The sequence below is a fragment of the Zonotrichia albicollis genome, chromosome 2 (assembly GCF_047830755.1).
Source record: "Zonotrichia albicollis isolate bZonAlb1 chromosome 2, bZonAlb1.hap1, whole genome shotgun sequence".
In the NCBI taxonomy this organism is placed as follows: Eukaryota; Metazoa; Chordata; class Aves; order Passeriformes; family Passerellidae; genus Zonotrichia; species Zonotrichia albicollis.
The window spans coordinates 20,674,844-20,694,701 of record NC_133820.1 but is presented as its reverse complement, the minus strand read 5'-3'; the positions used below and the strand labels follow the sequence as shown (position 1 = coordinate 20,694,701).

At 42.3% G+C, this 19,858-nt stretch overlaps 1 protein-coding gene across 1 annotated transcript in view; it reads left to right on the top strand.

Annotated features, from left to right (window-relative positions):
* Positions 1-2,839: 2,839 nt before the first annotated feature.
* Positions 2,840-19,858, top strand: part of PRRG1 (proline rich and Gla domain 1) — a 31,191-nt gene continuing 14,172 nt past the window's right edge. The window contains exons 1-2 of the mRNA XM_005484384.4: positions 2,840-3,207; positions 19,369-19,418. Of these exons, the coding sequence (XP_005484441.1) occupies positions 19,409-19,418 (10 nt within the window). The 5' untranslated portion in view covers positions 2,840-3,207; positions 19,369-19,408. The remainder of the gene's footprint in view (positions 3,208-19,368; positions 19,419-19,858) is intronic.

The following is a 19,858-nucleotide window of genomic DNA, read 5'->3' as shown; positions in this document are numbered from 1 at the left end:
AACATATTGTTCACTCAAAAAATAAGGAAACTTTTTAAGGCAGACTTCCTTTGTATGTGCACTCTGTGCCTAAATTTAGGGTAAATACAACAATATATTTTTCTAGGAAAAAAGTAGACTATCCCAGCTATTGTGCTGGGAAACAATTCTGCTTCCTTCCATTTTTCAAGCCTTGTCAGTTCTTTTACTGCAATAGCTTTTGAACTTTCATCTCTCTTCAGCCAAAAACCTTGTTACTCTCACTCCTTGTCCAGATCCTGGACTACATTATAAAGATAATTTTTTCACCCCAGAAAAGTCTGGCTGAATCCTCCCTTTTGCATCTATTTCTTCATGTTTTATGAGTGGACCCCCTAAAGGTACCCTGGAGTTAGAAGCAAATGTGCAACTGTCTATGACAATCTCTTCAAAATCAAATGGCTGTTTACTCTTAGAGATGAAAGCAGACTTGACCTAAAAATTATATTTTAATATTAATTGTATTGAAATTATTTCTGCACCATGACAGAATCTGGGCGAGAAATGAGGTTTACGATGTGATAACTGAGTCATTCAAACTCTCTAAGTTGGAGACAGATGGATTTGAAGAGTGGGCTGTTAAATGGATAAGAAAGTGGTTGGGTGGTCACACCCAGAGAACAATGATCAGTGGTCAGAGTCCCAGTGACATCAGTGACAAGTGGTGCTCCTCAGGAGTCAGTTTTGGGGCCAGTGTTATTTGATATCTTCATTAATGTCATAGAGAAAGACAAATATAGACAGAGTGTGCCCTCAGCAACAGGATATTAGAGCCTTCCAGTGGGTTTGCTGCTGCTGTTCTCAGGGATGTTTAAGTATTTCTATGGAGTAACATCTCCAAGAAGTGGGACCCAAATGTTCCTCCCATGTGTGAAAAGTAGAAGAGTCAGGATTCAAACTCATTTTCAAAAATCCAAGGGCAGCACTAACACAGCAAAACTATTATCCATACTAATGGGCTTCCTTCTGTTCAGAAATTCCCCCTTGGACTAATAGTTTAAATTTTATTAAACTATATCCTTTAAAACTGGCAGCAGTAAGGTTCCCCAGTGAGTTCTACTCAAGTATTGGTCTGTTTTTATGCCTCCACTCCTTTCAGCAGGCTCAATGCCAGTTTCTCTCTTCCAATACAACTGTGACATTTCTTGCCCTCTGTTCCCAGTGTTTTCTAACATTTTCATTGCCCTTTGGAGCTTTTGGCCCTAAGCCTTCACAAACAAACTGTGCAATGCACCTGGAATCTAGGAAGAAAGTGCTGCATAATTATTAAGTTAAATATTGTCTCGTGACCCTTATAAAGAAATTTTTCATTTACTGCTTTTCCTGGTTATTTCCCAACCACCTGCTCTTAAGTTAAACAGATACAGTTGAATACTGCAAATGCAAACAACTTGTAGCAAGTATTTGTAAATTATTACAAGAAAACTCCCTGCCTTCCAAAGAAAAGCAGATGTAAATTCAATTCTCTTGGAAACTCAGCCTCTGATGGTGTGTGCCTCTCTCCATGACCATTTGTTGTCAGGGCCTCAACAAACTTTCAAAGAGCAGAAGTATTTTGTCTCCCTTTGATTCAAGGCATAGAAGTTTGTAGATAATTCTGTCAAAGGACTGTCAGACACATGAATGTAATTTCTTTTGTTTAAAACCTGATGGTCTCAGAGTCAGTTCTCAGCTGACATATATGGAAGCATTAACTTTTATTGTATATCAAGATTCATTAAAGAAGCTGAGACATGGCCTGAACTATTGCAAACTGTGTGTCATCTTTCCATTCCCTCATCTTCTCTGTGACTGTAGTGCTACCTCATTCGTTTTCTGCTCATTGTCAGCTGTCTCTTAATATAAAATAAAGCTTAAAAGATCTGGTATACAGCATAGAAACCCACCAAAAATTTGAGCCATGAAAATTCATATTCATATTCTTCATATTCATTGAACCTGAAGACAGCAGCAATGTAAACTTAAAAAAAAAAAAAAAGAACACTGCATATTTATAGGGAACTTCAATTCCATTTTCATGGAAAAAATGATATTTTACACTCCACACCATTTAGACCTCAATCTCTCTTCTGGCAAGCCGAGCTGTTATTTTTTGCAGATTGTTCCTAAGTCATTTATAATCAGGCCACGGCACCACTGACAACAGCACCTTTGAAGTCAGGTAGGGATTATTAATTTGCTGTGAATTTTCTGAGAACCTTCATCTTCTTTCCAAACACATCCATTAAAAGTCATAGAGGCGAAAATGAAGGTACCAGCCACAAACAAAATTAAGCTATGAAACTCTCTGGTTTCAGATTAATTCCGGACAGCGCAAAAAGCCAACCGGCCTTTACTTTTTAATGTAGAACATGACATTTTGGGGTTCCTGAAATGCACCTTCTGCGGGGTGAGGTCTGAGTGCACTCAAAGGCTCAGAACTCTGGACAATGCACCCCACAGCTCCATGCAGCCACCCTTGGGAAGGGGAAAATCATTACTTGTGGCACCATTTTTAACTCTCTACCAAAGACCACAATCACCAGTGTGCGTGTGTCTGTCTGTGTCTTTCCTAAAGGAAAACACTGTGTCTATCTATACAGGTTGGATACTGTGATGAATTTCTTCACAGATATGATAATTAAATATTGGAACTGCCCCGGGAGGTGGTGAAGTCACTGTCCCTGGAGGTGTTAAAGACTGGACATGGCCACGGTCTGGTTGACACGGTCGTGTTCAGTCACAGCTTGGACTCGATGATCTCTGAGCTCTTTTCCGACCCAACTGATTCTGTAATTCCGGAATACACCAAACTGTAACACTGGAAACACAAAGGCGGTGAGATTCGGTGAGGCCACGGCGGCCGCGCCCGCGGTCTGATCACCGGGGCGTGCTGTGCCCAGGGCTGCTGCCGCGTGGAGCTCCCGCTCGGGGGGTGGCTGTGAGGATCACCGTGCCCCGGGGAGGGGACCAATTGCCATCCTGCGGGGCCCCTGATCCCGGGCCAGCTCCGAACAGGGACACCGGGACAACGAGCAGCGGGGCACGGGCGGGCGCGCCGGGTCGCCCTCGGTCTCTCCCCGCCTCACAGCCGCCCTCGGGCTGCCGGACGCATGCGCGGAGGCGCCGCCTGCTCCGCCGAGCGCGCAGCGGTCGTTGGGGCAGCGCGGGGCGGCAGCGCCGGCCCTGCTCCGCACCCGGGCGGCGACGGTGAGTGCGGGCAGGGACGGTGAATGCGGGCGAAGTGCGGGCTGGGGCGGTGAGAGTGCGGGCAGGGAGGGAGAGGAGCGGGCTGAGGCGGAGAGTGCGGGCAGCGCGGGATGCGGGCAGCGCGGGGTGCGGGCAGGGGCCGCCGGCGGGAAGGGGCTGCCCGGCGCGGGGACGGCGGCAGCGGTGCCCGCAGGGAGCGCCCGGGGCGGGGATCCCGCACGGGGACCCCTGAGGGGAGCGAGGGGGAACGCGCCCCGTTGCCCTCCGCCCCTCCGGCAGCTGGCAGCCTCCCGGTAGAGTCCTCTCCAAGGGTTTGTGCCATTTCCAGTTAAGCCGGGGGAGAAAACGCGTGGAGCGCATTGAACAAAGGAAGAATCCTGCGGGATTTCTCTTTTGGAAGAGCTTAGCGAATCTCTCCAGAATATGCAGCTGATGCGTTTTTCTCCGAAGTTTTAAAAAACACCATCCCCCAACACAAACCCGCGGAGCACAGCCGCAGCCGCCCGAGGCTCTCGTATTCCTGACAGAACTTTTCCACAGGTTCACCCAGAGGCCCCGGCAGTGCGGGAGCTGCGGTGGCCGGGACGGGCTCGGGCTGTGGCTGCCGGGCTGGGGAGGTGTGTGCGGGAATGAGCCCGACCCTCCGCCTCTGGGGGGCTTTCCCTAGGCCTGGTGCTGGCAAGGGAACAATTCATCCGCAGGAAACAGGAGGGGCTGGGGGAGCCTCGGTGCTGCCACGGTTGGAGCTGGGATTCAGGGTTGCATTGGTTGAGGAGTGAGAGAGCAGGCGGTGATTGGGAACAAAACACAGAGGAACGGAGCCAGTGAGTAAAAGGAAGAAGCACAGGAAAACACTTGAAAGAATTTCAAGTTCTCATAGAAAAGTTTGTGAAGGGAAGAGGAACAGCTATGCAGATGTTGGTGTTTGGTTTAAAATCAAAATCTTCAATTTATTACTATTGACTGTGACTGAAAAAACCCTAGCTGTACTTTATCTGCTCATTACCACCTCCTTTACCATCTTGTCCCCGTGCTGACACCATTGTTGATACAGCAGGGGCGGGGAGTGGCACGGAGCATTACCACCAGGTTCAAACTGACCTTTTAAACACTTTTTCTGATTAACCTAGTTAGTAATCATGTCCGTTTCCCTGCACTGCCATAGGATGCTTATACTGCCTCAAGGAAACGTGGTTGGGAGGAAAAGAATTATTTTAGTTGTACGTAAATGATCAGGTATGCGTGTAGAAGCTCTGGTTTTCAATGTACACGTGTGTATTGTGCACACAGACGCACACCTGTGCCAAGGGGTTGTGCAACTGGGAGTTGAACATTCTGGCCCTTGTGTTGAACAGAGGGAGTGCCATTGATAAAGCAGTGTGGGGGAGGTTTACAAGTGCAGGAGGTGATGAGCAGTGTGAGGAGACTTACCTAGCAAAGGTGACTGACATTGCAAGAGTAGTTCTTGCTGAACCAGGGCAGTGAGATTACAATCCAGAGAAGAGGGGACAGGGAACTTGTGTGTAAGAATATTGCATGGAAACAGGAGTGAGATTTTTACTTATGTTCAGTTTCAGCCGTCTCACTTTAACCTCTTCTAGACTAGAAAATCTCATTTTCCAGAACAGATTAGGCTGGAACCTGGCATCCTGAGTAACTCTGTACTCTTGGAACTGGCAAATATTGGAAAATCCCTGGGTGAAACTTGGATTATCCTTTTCTCACACAAGTTCATCCAGAAATTTGTGTCCAACTAGTGTACTCCAAAGAGCAAAGCATTGCATCTGGTTGTAACACATGCAGGTGTTGAGATTATAACTTGATGATCAGTTTTCTTCTGAGAGAAGTGGATAGTTGCACACAGAGAACTGTACTCACAGTGCCATTTCCAGAAACACAAATGGAGAACTGAAGTTTTGAAGTTAGCTTCAATTCAATCTCTTCATACATCTAGAACAAGCTACAGTTTTCTATTAAGTAATAACATATTGTTTCTTACATAAGAAAATCCTGTTGTACTCAGGAAGTATTTTGGTCTCATCCTCCTTACTTTGCTTGTGTGATGTCAAGAAGTTTTCTTGATGTGACTCAAATCTGCATCAAATTCTACTTTCACCATGGAATTACAAATTTCCTTATATCTTCTGTTGTGCTTATCACCTTAGAACTCAGTACTCAATTCTCCCCTTAATTGAGAAAACTCTCCCAAAACAAGGAAATCATCCTCCCATTGCACATGGAGAAAGATAAAACTGTGGAGACCAAATCTGGTCCAGGTAGGATCTGATTTTTTTCAGGGTATTGAATTCAGTTGTCCTCATTTATGTTAAGTTGCACAGGTGTAAATAAATCAAATGTCTGTTCTAAACATATTCTGCTTTTGCAAATCAAGCAGTCAGATTTTGGGAGATGCATCTCTGAAATAAAGTGTGTGTAGTTGGTGTCCACATTGGAACAGCATTTTTAGGTTATTTATCTAGAGTCATGAATAAATTCTGTGGCAAAAGCAGGATAAAAGATACTTCAGGACTGTGCTAATTTTAGACTACAGCAGTGTTTTTGTTTGCTCTGTCATTTTAAACAGCTCCCTTTTCCTGTGATCCTCTTGTCCAGCATTCTGCTCTGCCTGCCTCTGTGACCTCCCTCACTTGTGGTAGTGAAATTTCCATGCTCTTTTGGTGAGGCAGATCACAGGAGCAGTCAGGTTGGAAACAAAGACTTCTCTGGCTTGTTCTTGGCTTTTACCTGGCTCGTGGAAACAGCTGGACAGGCAGGAACAGGAGATGTGGTTGGTAGCAGTGTATGAGTACTGGGGAAAAACAAACCCATTTTGCCCCTCTGCTTCCCTCTTCCATTATTCCAGTAAATCTTATGTGTGTCATTTCTTACCATTTACTCAACAAATAACACCAGATTCCTGTAGGCAAGAGTACTGATTTTTTACACCATCCTGTTAAGAGCTTTTGCTTCAGTTTGTCAGCTCAATCCTGAATTTTGTTGCTCAATTTCATCTCTCTCTTTCATGACTGCCCATCAGCTGTGTTTCCAGGATGCTGTCTGCTCTGGCTGATGTTTCTTTAAGGGTTGTTTTGCTTCAGCCCCCAAAGACAATCTCCTTTCTTGCCCCCACCATTGCTTCCTCTCCTCTTCCACACTAAAACAAAAGCACTTGCAGTGTGCATGGAGAACCCTACAGAGCTGGCAGAGGAGGGGCCTCAATGACCTCATCTCTGCTCTGTTCTCCTGCCAGCCCAGTTCAGATGTTGGTGACTGTTTGACCTTTTAAAATCTAATCTGGCCATACCCAGACCTTTCCTTGTTTACCTTTGCTTGTCTTACTGATTCTTGTTCAGTAACATTTGATACACATTTGTGTGAAATACACTTAACCCATCCTTTTCTTGCTGGCATTTTTGATGGTGCTAATTATCAAGTAATCAGTGTTTTAATCAAGGTTGCTGAATCCTATTATTAGAATAGCTACATTTCAAAAATAAAGCCTTGACAGTTAGAAAAATAAATTCCATTCCAACCACCTAAAATCACACCATGGATTTTGGTTTGCTAAGAATACACATCTGTTGAGAGCTCTTTTGTGCCTGTTTTAGGCTGTTGCTTATTTTTAATAATACATAATCACTATGAAAAATAACTTCAATTTTGAATAAAAGTTAGGCATCTGTTCAGAACTAAATTTATAAAATCAGACAAGAAACACACTTGCACAGCCCACTATACTGGAATTAGCACCCAGGGCTGAGACATGCACACTGTAGTAGCACAAGAAGTGTTGCCCATTTTCAAACCAGAAATGCAGCTTTCTGCTAATAGATCACTTTTTTTTGACCACAGATATCTTTGCATGAGGGAGAGACAGACTATCCTGCAGCTGCATCCTGAAAGATCTTTGAGATCCCTTGCATTTTTCACATTTCTTACCTGCTCAGTGGGATGTTTCATTTAAAATGTTTGAATCAGCCTTCTCATGTTGCTTCTGAAATTACTTTTGAAAGCATCTCATACTTGAAGATCACACACTCAAGATGCTTCCAGTTTTTCATCTTGGTGGTCAGTCTGTACCAATATGATTACTCCAAGAGTGGTCAAACTAAATGATGCTAAAATCCAGAGGCACCATGTGAAGTGTAGGATGGGAGTAACTTGTCATACATAAAACTTAATCCCAGTGAACTTTTCATTTTGTCACCTGAAACTGCAGAAAATCTGTATTAGCCAGAACTTCGGGGTGAGTGAGATATTTTGTTTGTTTGTTTACACCAAGAATTGTGGTAATTCTGCATATTCCTGTTTTGCTGAGCTCTTTGTTTTCCTGTAGTATAACAACGGATGGACCAGTTTCAAGATTCACTTTACAGCAATTCTTCATTAAAACCCCAATCATTAAATTAACCATTTAACATAACTGTCTAAACGGTAAAATTTATAATCAGCTGCATTTGTAAATGTTTCTTGGCATTGGAGAATGGCTCAGAAGGTGTGACTCTGTTAGCTCACTGGTGTGAAGGCACTTTATGGAATCCTAGCAGGAAAACTCATAAATAGTGGCTTCAACAGACCTGTGAACTTTTGCACCTGCCTGTTTCTCCAGTTTATCAGTGAGTTGTTTACTGACCTTGTGTGTATTCTTCAGCTTTTGTTTGCAGGCTGTAACTCTTATGATTTACTAAATAAACCTGGGAGGAGAAACCACTTTCTGTTTGTCTTTCTGTCCCTGGTCTCCATTCTCATGGCAATGGGGAGGGTTAAATGAGGTTTCAGGGTCAGCATTAGTTAAATCTCCTGCTGGTTTTCCTATAGATTTCTCCTGTGGCAGCTGAAACGAGCACAGTCTGTGATATTTTATTTCAATACTGCTGAGCACTTGTGAGTATCAGGAATGGAATGGACTCACTGTTGTGTTTGCTGTTTGCTGCTGCTGGTTGTCAGAGCTGTGGGCAGCAGTGAGATGAAGGCACGGCCTATTGACTGTGCCTGTGTAAGCAGCTTAACTCAGCTAAGCTTCTCCCTCTGCCTGAGAGCAGGAGTTCTTCCTTTTCCACTCCATCCTTGCTGGGTTTTGCATTTTCACTGCTCCCCAGGTGTTCTGCACTCAGCTGCAGCAGGGACATGATCTATTTTAAAACAACCAAGAAGGTGAAAAGGTGAGCAAACTCATCTTTTATGAAAGCCACTTAGGGTGAACTGTAAAGTGCCCAACTACAATCTCATCAGAGCTGCAGTTCTCAAAAATGCAAAAGCATCAAAGCACTTTCACTGTGGCCATTTGTTAGGAACTCTTGGCAAAAGATTTGATCAAAGTTTTCATCTCAGTGTAAGAAAATGTTGTGATTGATGATTGATCTCACTGTAAATTTTTGATTGATCGCACTATAAATTTTTTACCTCCCCAAGAACATGGGGGGATCCCTGTAACTAGAGGGTTGGTTTTGGGTTGCAGTTGGGTGCTAGATAACCTCATCAGGGCTGCCTTCCACACAAGATTGCACCAGACAATGTTTCCACAGTCCTGAGCTGCTCTGTGGTTCTGTGAAGCTGTTTGTATGGGTGAAGCAATCCACACCAGGAACACACAGGCTGGAGATGCACCTGCTGATGGGCAGCACATCTGGGATCCCTCCAGTGACTTCTGCAGTGTATTACAGATGTGAATCAATTACCAGACCTAAAAAGTATCAGTGCTGCATTTTTTGCATCAGAAGATTCCACATTTTCTGTGTCCTGAGTAGGTGTTCAGGTTTGTGGGGGAATAGGGGAAGACCCTTTCAAATCTTCCAAGAACAAAATGTCAGACATGTTAGATCCTAGAGGATCTGTCAGTTATGAATGAAGCTTTCAAGAGCTAATTATATTTTATTCTGTGTATGCTTTTGACACAACTAAGATAAATTACATCTTCAAGCACAGTTAATTGCACACACAAATTTGACACATCAATTTGGCATGTGAGTTTTAGGAACTTCAGTATGAACATCCTCTGAATTGTTTTTGTTACATGCATTTTTGTGCTTCCTACTCAGGCAGAGTGGGTGTTGTACTGGCTCCCTTCATAAGGAGTAGAAGAGCAACAGTAGAATTATTGTTTGAGTTTTGGGAGCTGCTCTACAGTTTTTTACAGTGCTGGAAAGTGCAAAAAATTGTTTATAGGTATGACTGATATTGGTAGGTATGGATTTATTGATCATCTGTGACTTAGAGCTTCACTGTGATCCTTATTTCCTCATAAATGAGTTTGAATGAGATGTTAGTTCACCTTCCAGTGTTTTCTCGAGTAATGATGTTCAGAATGCCTCCATGCTCTAGGTCAGAGTGCTTCCTCTAGGGAAACTGCCATGAATTTAAGGTTTTCTATGCTTGGTAGTAGTGGATTGGAAGAGACCATGACTAAAATTGCTGGACTAGAGGTCACAAGGGATGCAAAGCTATCTCCACGAGAGGTTGGCTTTGGTGGCAGATACATCTGGAAAGTTCACATTTCCTTTCTGTGGCTGTCCTGGGGAGCAGAGCAGCAGAGAGGAGAGGGGCAGAGCTGCATCAGCCACATCAGGGGCTGATCCCCACTGAAGGGTGGGTGGCAGTGGCAGTGGCAGTGGCAGTGGCAGTGGCAGTGGCAGTGGCAGTGGCAGTGGCAGTGGCAGTGGCAGTGGCAGGAAAGGAAAGGAAAGGAAAGGAAAGGAAAGGAAAGGAAAGGAAAGGAAAGGAAAGGAAAGGAAAGGAAAGGAAAGGAAAGGAAAGGAAAGGAGGAGAAATTCCTTGACTCCTCTTCAAGGCTGAAGTCAAAATGTGTAAATGAGCTTTGTGGGCAGGTTTGTTCAAATTCTACTCAGAAAAAAGATGAAGTGCAATACAGTAAAATAATGTGTGCATCTTCATGTGTTTGGAAATTCAGGTAAAGTTATGTGAGAAATAATAGATGTGGGTCTTAAGACAGGGAAATAAGAGTACTTAGTATTTAATTTATTTTTTCCCCTAGCTTGTAGGGCTCTTTACCTTTCTATTTTACTGCAGCTGCTCTGTGGATTCTGGTGGTGTACAACTTTCTGTATGCTGTCTTTATGCAATTCCCCAGTGTGACAGAAAACTTAATAAAATCTCTAAAGGAGTTGTGCCTCATTATCTTTTGCCTAGTTACCATATAATTCAATAAGATGAAATATGTGTTTATGACTCTTTCATAACTTCTGTGCAATTTGATTTTTGGTTGACTGGAAAATCCCATTAAAATATGCTCTGAAGTGTTGTCATATATGCATTGCTTCAGGGGAGGCCAGGCAGGGTGGAAATTTATATTAAAGCATGCTGACGGTGTGTAAATGCTTGGAAGAGAAGGCTTTGTTTGCACATTTCACATTGCTTAGTTTAGCTCCTCACAAAGGAATTACTTTTTATTGGTTTGGGGTTAATTTTTCTAAATTAAATGGGGTGTTAGACATTGGCCTACCAAACAAGTGCTAAATGCAGTTTCTGTATGGGCAGAATATTGCCTCATCACAGAAAAAGCAAAATAAACTTCATCTTATGTTTGCTATTTTGCACACAAAATAAAGATGCCAACGTGAAATTACCCAGGTTCCTTTTTAATGCAACAATGCACATTCTGAGATCTAGAATCTTTCTGGGGTTTCTTAATAGCTGCTTGAAAAATACTGGCAGTTTAGGGGTAGTCTGATTTTTTAAAGTAGCTGTTGCTGCTTGCCTTTCACAGTATTGTAATAATTCCAAGAAAAACTTCAGTGAGTTGAGGAAAACCTTTTTCAAGTTTGGAATTGTCAGGTATCTCTTTTTCTGTGGACTTGAATATTGGATACAGATTAATAGAGTTGGAGGCTGAATCTTGTACAGCCAGTTTGTGTTATTGGAAAATCTGTGAAGGAATTGTTGGTGACACTTGGGTCATGGTCTTGCTTTATAAGCTGTGTTGGGGAAGAAAGTGTCTGTAAGAGTTTCAGAGCAGGATAAATGGTGCATTGTTAGCTTTGATCTTGTGACCTTTCTGAGCAGACAACACTGTACCTGTAATGAAATGACATTTTTGTCAATGGACTGTGCCCAGACTGTTCCTTGGCCCTTGTCTCACACCTCTAGAGAGGTATAATCTAAAATAAAGGTAGCACTCTTTACTTTTTTCCCTTCCATACCTAACCCATTTATGCTTTTAAAAGGCAGAAAGCACTGTTGTACTCCACTCTCTATTTATTCTGAATGCTTTGATGTGTTGGTTTGGGAGACCAGAGGCAATGAAAAAGAGAGATTGCAGGTATGGACCTGTAAAGAGACCACATGCCTTCTATCAACTCAGTTTCTGGTTGTGTCATGGTGTAATGTGCTGATATTTACTCCTCTGGTCCTAATCCAGTTTTAAACCACTTTGGAGAGGAGCTGGATGGAGTTACCCATTTCATACTGGGCTCCTCTCCTTTCACAGCCAAGGCAGTTACCAATATAAGCTACGTCTAGAGAGTTGTGTTATAGTAATCCCCAAATCTCACCCTCATTTATTGATTTCATTTTGTGTTAATCTATTTCTGCTTTTGTCCTGAACAGCATCCTGTGGCAGCAAGTGCCATGAATTATACACTCTGTGAAATTTCAGATCCTTTGCTGATTTACATTTGTGTCAGCTGAGGTCAGTGGGTGCCCTCCAGTTTCTCACATTGAGGGGAGCAATGGCTGGCTGCAGTGTGTTACAGTTAGATCTGCTGAAGGTCTGCCTTCTCTGAACTGAGAGCTTTGTTACACAGTGATGATTTAAACACAAAGGATATTTTCCTTCTTTCCAAATAAATAGCAACATGTAATTTTTCATCCATATACGATGCAGTTTTCAGCTGAAGTTGGGAGCTGCTGACTATTCCTCAGTTTGTTTGTAAAACAGCGGGAGATGGTCTGAACTACAAAATCAAAGCTGGCTTGTTTGTAATCTAGAGAACAGATGCAAATGTTTCATTTGTATGAAAATAGGGACAGAATGGGGAGGAAAATAAGATAAGTGCACATTCAAAGCTCTTAATTTAGGGAGGCTATGAGTGAAAACATTCTGCAGTATTCTGATACCGTTCATGTGGGGTTTTTTTCCTTAAAAAGTGCTAGCAGGTCCATTGATTATTTTATCTTACTATAAATTTAAAAAAATACATGATAGATATTCAATAAGTAGCTGTCACTTTACTGGTACAACAAAGGATTTTATCAATGCATTATGTAACACTTCAACTGCCTGTAGATGTGTATCAAAGGGATCATGTACTTTGTCTGGCTTATTGTGTATTGACTTTGTGTGTTACTTTATTATCTTAAAAGCTGGTAACATTTTGGAGAAGAAGTTTTTGAAAGTATCAGTGATGGTGATCATAAACTGTTAATTTTGTAATCTGTAATTGTGAGTTTCCACTCCTTAGGGGGGTGTGGGAAAAATGTGCTTTTTTTGTTTGGGCAGGTGGGGGCTGGCTAGGTTGTCTCAGTTCCTGGATTAGCTGTCTCTCTGTGTCTCTGAGAAACTCCTCCAGTATTTCAGATGTTTAGCCTTAGACTGGGCCCTGTGGTGTGCTGTGTATTAGCAGGATATAATTTCTGCTTCAAGAATATAACTGAACATAATTGAAGACCAAAGACAAGCACACAGACTGCTTCAGAAATCTCTTTGACTGTGTGAGATTTTTTTTTTATTTTTGAGGTGTTTTATTGTTTCATTTGTTTTTTATTTTGACAGAGAGCCTCACATTACCTTTGTTTTTGTCAACTTACTTATCAGTAATTTTGTAGCCTCACAGAAAGTTTTTCCCAAGCATTCACTATCACCACATAACAACCTTTGGCTCTTTACTGAGAAATCATTTTTATAGAGGTTCCCTCCTCCACTACTTACTGCTGTGAGTGTGGTCACACAGTGCACCTTGGGTGTATCTGCAGTAGCATTTTGGCTCAAATTAGGATTCTTCCAATTGTCACTACTTGCTGTGCTTTGGTTTGCATTGCAGGAAGATTTCAGACTGAGATGTTTTTGAATGAAGGCAAACCAGAAGATAAACTCCAAGAGCTGCAGTCCCACTGCCAGGCAGTGCTCAGCTCATGAAGGCAAATTAGAGCTACCCAAGAGTAGAATTCTTGAGTTATGTAAGTGTTGGGTTCTCAGCAGCAGCTGTTCAGCTCCTCAGGTGCTCTCCTAGTGCTCTGCATTCCTCGCTGATGGGAGTGTAGTCAGCATACAGACCATTATTATGCACTTAGAGGTTATTATTCATGGCCACTGAAATTGCTTCAGATAAAGAGTGCAGCTATTCAGGCCTGAGTTAGAACAGATGATATCCTAGTGGTTGACAAGTTAGATTTGTCAGCTGGCACCCAAACACTAATTAGGGCAGGGAGCACTAGATCCAGAGTCAAGCTGTGTTCCTGTCTGTTACCTTTTCACCTTTCCCACTATTAATCTGACTTCCCCTCCATTCGTGCTTATCCTTGTTATCCAGCTGCTTCCCCAAATCACAGTGTTCTGACATCTCACATGTGCTGGCAGTGCCCTTACCCTGTTCTCATCTCTTTAACTTTCTTGAGTTGTCCTCTTGCAAAGGGCTGTGGGGCTGTGCCTGGTGCTGGACACGGTGTTTGTGCTTCCTGCTGGCAAAACAGATCATGGTTTCCAGCTGCCAAAGGCACCGTGACTGCTGAGGGAGCTGCTGCCATTGGGAAACCCATCTTCACTTCCCTGAGAGCCTTAATGGGTTTTCTCTGTTCTTCGTGGTCATTGATTTTCATGGAAGGTGTGTGGAAGCAGGAAGAAATCTCAGTGGCAGAGGAACAGAATGTGGAATAGATAAGTGACACAGCATCAGTTTTGTGTCCAAACAAAATCAGGAGAAAAACACATCCTACTGTGGAAGCTTTGCTTAATTGTTCATCATTCTCACTTGAAAAAGGAGAGGAATTGGTTGTTGTTGTTATATCAGCATTTCAATGGATTATCAAGTTAAATGCTCTAAATTTGAATTCCCAAGGCATAGGAAATTGTATAACCTAAAGCAATGTCTTCTGACAGTGGCTTACAGAAGAATGAGGTGTCTGAAATTCTACTCTACAGGCTGCTGGGAAAGGCATGGTCTCTTGAGGATTGGTGGAATTCTGCTTTCCACACAGATGGTTATGTAAGGGCTCAGTTATGCCTCCCAGGAACTGCCCCACATGGTCCCCAGGAGTTTTTAAACAATGCAATCGACCAAAATTCTGCAAAGAGTTTTGTTACTTCTCCTGCCAAATATCCTGCTTGCCAAGATGTATCAGGACAATGTTCTTGTTTGGTTTTTAAAGAGAAAGGAAGGAAGAGATAGCTTAGCTTATAGCAATTCCCCCTTTGAACCCCTGGAACTATGCAGAAAATAACCAGCCAAAGTATTGCCACAGCTTAAACAGAACAAAAAGCACTGAGTGAAGAAGGGGTGATGAGGTTGAGGCAGAGGCTCAGCCTCAGTCTCTGCAGTCCTGAGAAGGTTCCTTCTCCCTGCTCTCAGGGCGCTGTTGTGCCCTGTGCATGCTCCTTCTGTGAGTAGTGATGTTTCACTGAGTTTAGGTGCAGTGGCAGTCGGCTAAGTACAGGTTCCTCTTGGTGGTCTGCTCTGTGGTTTTGGGTGCTTAAATTAATGATGGTGTTTTATAATGCTGTGATCAAATAGCATATACAAAGCAGAAGGTTTTCCAGATCTGTTTTACTCTTGTCCCATGTAGTCTGAGGTGGGATAAATCTTTTGCATCCTCACCTGACAGAGTAGTTTCCAAAGTGTTTCCTCCCTCTCCATTCCCACTGAATTCCCTGGAAAATCTTGCTTTTGCAAGCAAACTGCACTTAATAAATAAGGCTTCTCCCATATCCTATGGAATTCCTGTTCAGAGAAAAATCAATCTATTTTTCCAGCATTTGAATCTGTGTAAATTCTTTGGTATGCTTTTCCTGGGGAGAAAGCTCTTTGGAAGAAGATAACTGTAAATGAAATTGTACTCTTTCCAAGCGTGGAAAAGATGTGCCAGTGGGATTTTTAGGTAGGCACATGATACATTCTGTATAAATGGCTGTTAGATAATTAAATAGCTACACAGGAAGTCAGATTGATAATGTTTTAATATTTCTTCTAAACAAACCTCCCCCAGGGTGTTCCAGGTGTTGCATTGCAGCTGGTTTGGGACTTAGGAGCTAGAAAAAGAGTGTTTATTTTTAGACTGAATGTCTACTGATCTTTTAGTTAACAGTGTCCCTGGAATCGACCTGCTTTCATAAAAAGCACCAGAAGAACCTAAATAGTGATAACTTTAGGAATCTATGTAGCTCTTGGGCTTCATGAATTGTACAGATAAACAAACTAAAGTTAACAGCTGCACCACTTGCCAGAGTTCTGTTGCAGGATGGAAAAAAAGCCACTTCCCCTTCCCTACCTGGATGCTGTCATGCACATCCCCCCCAGCTGGGAGAGGAGCAGGGGGCCTTGCTGTATTTTCAGTCCTTTTTAACACAGCAGGAGAGAAACTAGATGAGAGAAAATACTGCAGCTGCTTTACATTACCTTACTTCCCCTTCTCCTCCTCCTCCCCTGCCTTAAGGACTGGCTTTGTTCTGGATGTTCTGTGTCCTGGGAGCACATGACAGTGAGGGAGAACAGTGCAGCAGTTTGTGTGCCCTCAGCCTCATCCCCTGCCGTTTCATGGTACGTGCTGCACACAAGTTGCCATTAAGCTTGGAGTCAGGAAATGTATTCAGGAGAGGTGTGTGCCTGCCAGCCAAAGATGGTTATCCTAATAAATGCAACAAAATCCTGCAGGAATACGGTCTTAAGACAGCAGCTTTTAATGCTGAAATTAATTACCTTCCCAGTTTGAGAGATTGTCACTGCTAGAATATGATTACCACCTTTGGAATTATGTATACAAGTATTCTATGCTTTATGCTTATAAATAGTGTATGCAAGATTTGGGTACTTGCAGAATTGAGAAAAATAATATTTAGGTTATAAATGTATAGCTTGGTTTGTTATTTCAGTACTAATTCCTTTCATGCAGGATGTTTCTCCTTGGTGAGAGGCTGCAGTGTGTTGGTGGTGAGCAGGGCACTGCTGGTAAATAGCAGGGGTGGTGTTGCTGTGTCTCCTGGGCTCTCTCACAGGCTCTAGAATTCAGTGTTTCCCACTGAGTCATTACAATTCCTACTAGAAGCGTGTGCTTCATTGTTTTTGGTTTTGTTTTTTAAGCATTCTACAAGCAGGCAGTCAGGAAAGGTCACATATTGGTTGGATCAGCTGCCATTGGACACTCAGCATGGGTGTAGGGCTGTACAGCTGTGCACTGTGTTGTCACATATCTAAGGTGAGATATAACCTTTTAGAAGAGGGATTCATGAAACAAATTTTGGTGTTTCTGTAAGGTTTGTGAAGACTTAAAAGCAGGAAGCTAAGTAAGGAGTTGGACAGAGGAATAAATGAGTCAGTAGCAAGTCAGGATGCTCCTGTGGTGTGACCAGCCCTCTTCTCTTTATTAGCTGGCTTTTGATGGTAAAAAAGGGTTTTGTACTTGTCTTTGTTCAATCCCTTCTTCCAAGCCACCTTTGAACTATTTAGTTGGTTTGAACAAAGAGTGTCAGAGTAGAGGACTAAAGTGTAATTAAACTCCTTCCCTTTAGGGGAAGAAACTGTTAATAGAGGGTAAAGTTGTGATTTGTGGGAGCTTGGAAATGAAAAAGTTTGAGAGGAAAGTCAGGAGAGAGAAAACACATTTGTTGGAGAATGGGCAGAATTAGTTCCAGGGAAATCTGAATGCTTGTAACTGCTGTAAAAATCTAATGTGGATTGATGAAGGGAAGTTTCTGCACTACAGCCCCTGACTGAAAAGCTGTATTTGATATTTCCTGGAGAAGGGCATACTGTTTCCTTCTATAATGAGGGAGGTAAAATGAAACATAATTTTTGTTCTGCAGTCACTTCAGCAACTCTTTATTTTGTCACTAGCCCCTAACAAAATTTTCACTGAAGAAATTAAAATATATTCTACCTCCTCTGTTTTCCTTTTTCTTCTCCCTGTGTTCTCCCATTTCCCCAGCCTGTGAGTCAGTGTTCTGGAGCTCATTCCCAGAGAACATGACATGCCAAGTACCAAGTGCCAAGGCAGAGGCAGTGACTTGCACTGCTCCTGGTGGAAAATATCCCATAGCAGGGGGAAGGCACAAAGTCCCCTTTTTCCCAACACAGTTCCAAGCAGGCAGAGCCATCAGAGGGGTTGGGACTCATGGGTGTGTATGCTTGTGTTCTGTCGTGGTTTTGTTTTGTTTTTTTTTTAATGTTGTAGAAATCCACACTCAAGTTTTGTTAAAAGAGTGAAACATTAAAGAGTAACTGAAATTTATTGCAAAGAAATGACCCCATTCAAGAGGAGAAGCAGAGGAAATGTATGTTTAATTCCTTGCATTGCTGCCACTTGACAGAGCAAGGGAGAATTCCTAGTTTCTGCCTCTTCTGTTGATGTGTGTTTATGTGAGGGGCTGATGCTAAACCAGCTGACTGAAACTGTGGGGTAATAAATGGCAAAAGAAAATAATAACGTAAGGGGTGAGGAAAATAGTTAGACCACTAGCCAAATCTTTCATGGCCTGTTTGTTTTAATAAGTTTAGCAGTTTCCTCATCACAGATATTTGGGTTGTGACTATGTGACTAATCATTAAATGACACTAATTTTATTTTTATTCAAGAAGCAAAAAGCATAGGTCATTTGTGTTGGCATAGAGTAGTCTGCTGAGAAAAATTCTGGGTATTAAAAGAGATTTTATATACATTCTGAAAAAAAAATTAAGCCCTCTGCTTCTGTCAACCTACAATACTTAGTAACAACAAGCTATACACTATGGTGGTGAGATTTCAGAGTGCCTTAATGTTTGCTCTTTATTCACATTTATTTGCCTGTACAGAGGTTTGATTAACTTGTTTTTAAATCAGTTTGCTCCTTCGTCCCTTATCTTGTGGTAACAAAGTAACAAACTCCTACAGTTTTGTTAGCAGGCTGGGATGTCTTCATGGAGCCCCACTCAGCTCAGCATGCAAGTACTGCAGTCTGCTCTTGCATGAAGAGTTGCAGTGTTGGGCAGGCCAGGCTGGGAATATCAGCTTTCCCTCTTGTTTATTACAACAACCATGGCCAACCCTTTTTACAGAAAGGTTTGCTTATGAGGCTTTGGATTTCTGGAAAGTGAGGACATTTGGGTGCTGTGATATGTTGATGTGTAACCTGGCCTCTGAAGGCTGGTGCTAGCCCTTAGGAGTAGGTAACTCATGAATAAAAAGACCTTTAACCTCGTGGTGTTCTACTCACTTGGTTAGGCAGTTGCACCTTTCTCTTACTTTGCTGAAAGCTTTTATTTCCCTGACTTTCCCATGCCAAAAGAGATTCCAGGGAGCTGCACTGCTCCTGCTTCCTCCAGATGCAGTTCTTATTGGCTCTCTGCCTGCTGGGTGCAGTGAGCTTCAGGCACTTTCTCAACTGAGAGCATCTCCTGTCTGTTCTCTTTCCAAGTTACAAAGTACGTGTAAGTTCTTGTAGGGCAAGTTGGGATCCTCTCATGTAGTGTAATTCCTCTGCCAAATCACAGTCTTGTTCTGCCCTTGAACTTTATGCAGGCATCCTGTTTTAATCAGTACCTGACTCTGAATGAATTTCCATATGTTCACTCTGATTTCCAAAATCTGATCTATAGACTAAAGATAATGAGTTGACTTGATGATCTCTGCAGAGTGAATTTAAGTCTTAGTTAAAGTCAAAAGTAATTACACTGGAGAATGCAATGCCTTTAAAGTTCAGTTAGGCAAAACAGGTTGCATTTTGTTTGAAATGATACACACCCTCTTATTTCACATTAACATTTTTGATATTCTGAATTTGAAAAGCCTTGAAAACTGTTAAAGCATTTACCATTTCACAGGTTATCTTTTCCTTGGATAGTATTCCTATACTACTGAAATCAGCCTGCCTGCAGTACAGGTAAAATTCAAAAGAGGGGTTCATTTTCATCATGGAGTTTTGAATACTGATGTATTCATACCAGTATTTGGGAATCAAGAGAAACTTGTCCAAGTTGATTGTAATTTGCAAACTCATCAGGATATTTGCTCTTTTGTTTACAGACTTGATATTTGCAAGCTCCCGGCCTTGCCAGCAATCACCATGGATAGTGGTAAGTTTAACCTACTGATGAGTGTACATTCTCCATTATTTCCTGTTAAGCAGACAGTAGCACACCCCAACACTCTTCTGCTCATAATCCCAGTCTCTTTGCACAAAAGATGCCCTCTGGCATTGAACTGGCTTTGATGTTACAGATGATGAGAACTTTGCCCACACTGAGCTGGAATCATACAACTGTTCTGACAGAGAAATTATTTGCAGACCATAAAAATCATCACAGCCTTATTGTTGCCCTTTGAAAGCTGGTTGCAGAATGAAGACCACAGAGCTGAATGTCCAGCCTGGAGTACTTTACTTTTAACTGGTTTTAAGCTTGTCTCTGTAACTCCTGATTCTCAGAGCAGAAGTCACTTTTTAAACTTTGTAAATAAAAGCACAAATTCAAACCAAATGGATTTGTTAAGATGACCTACAGAAAGATGTAATAGC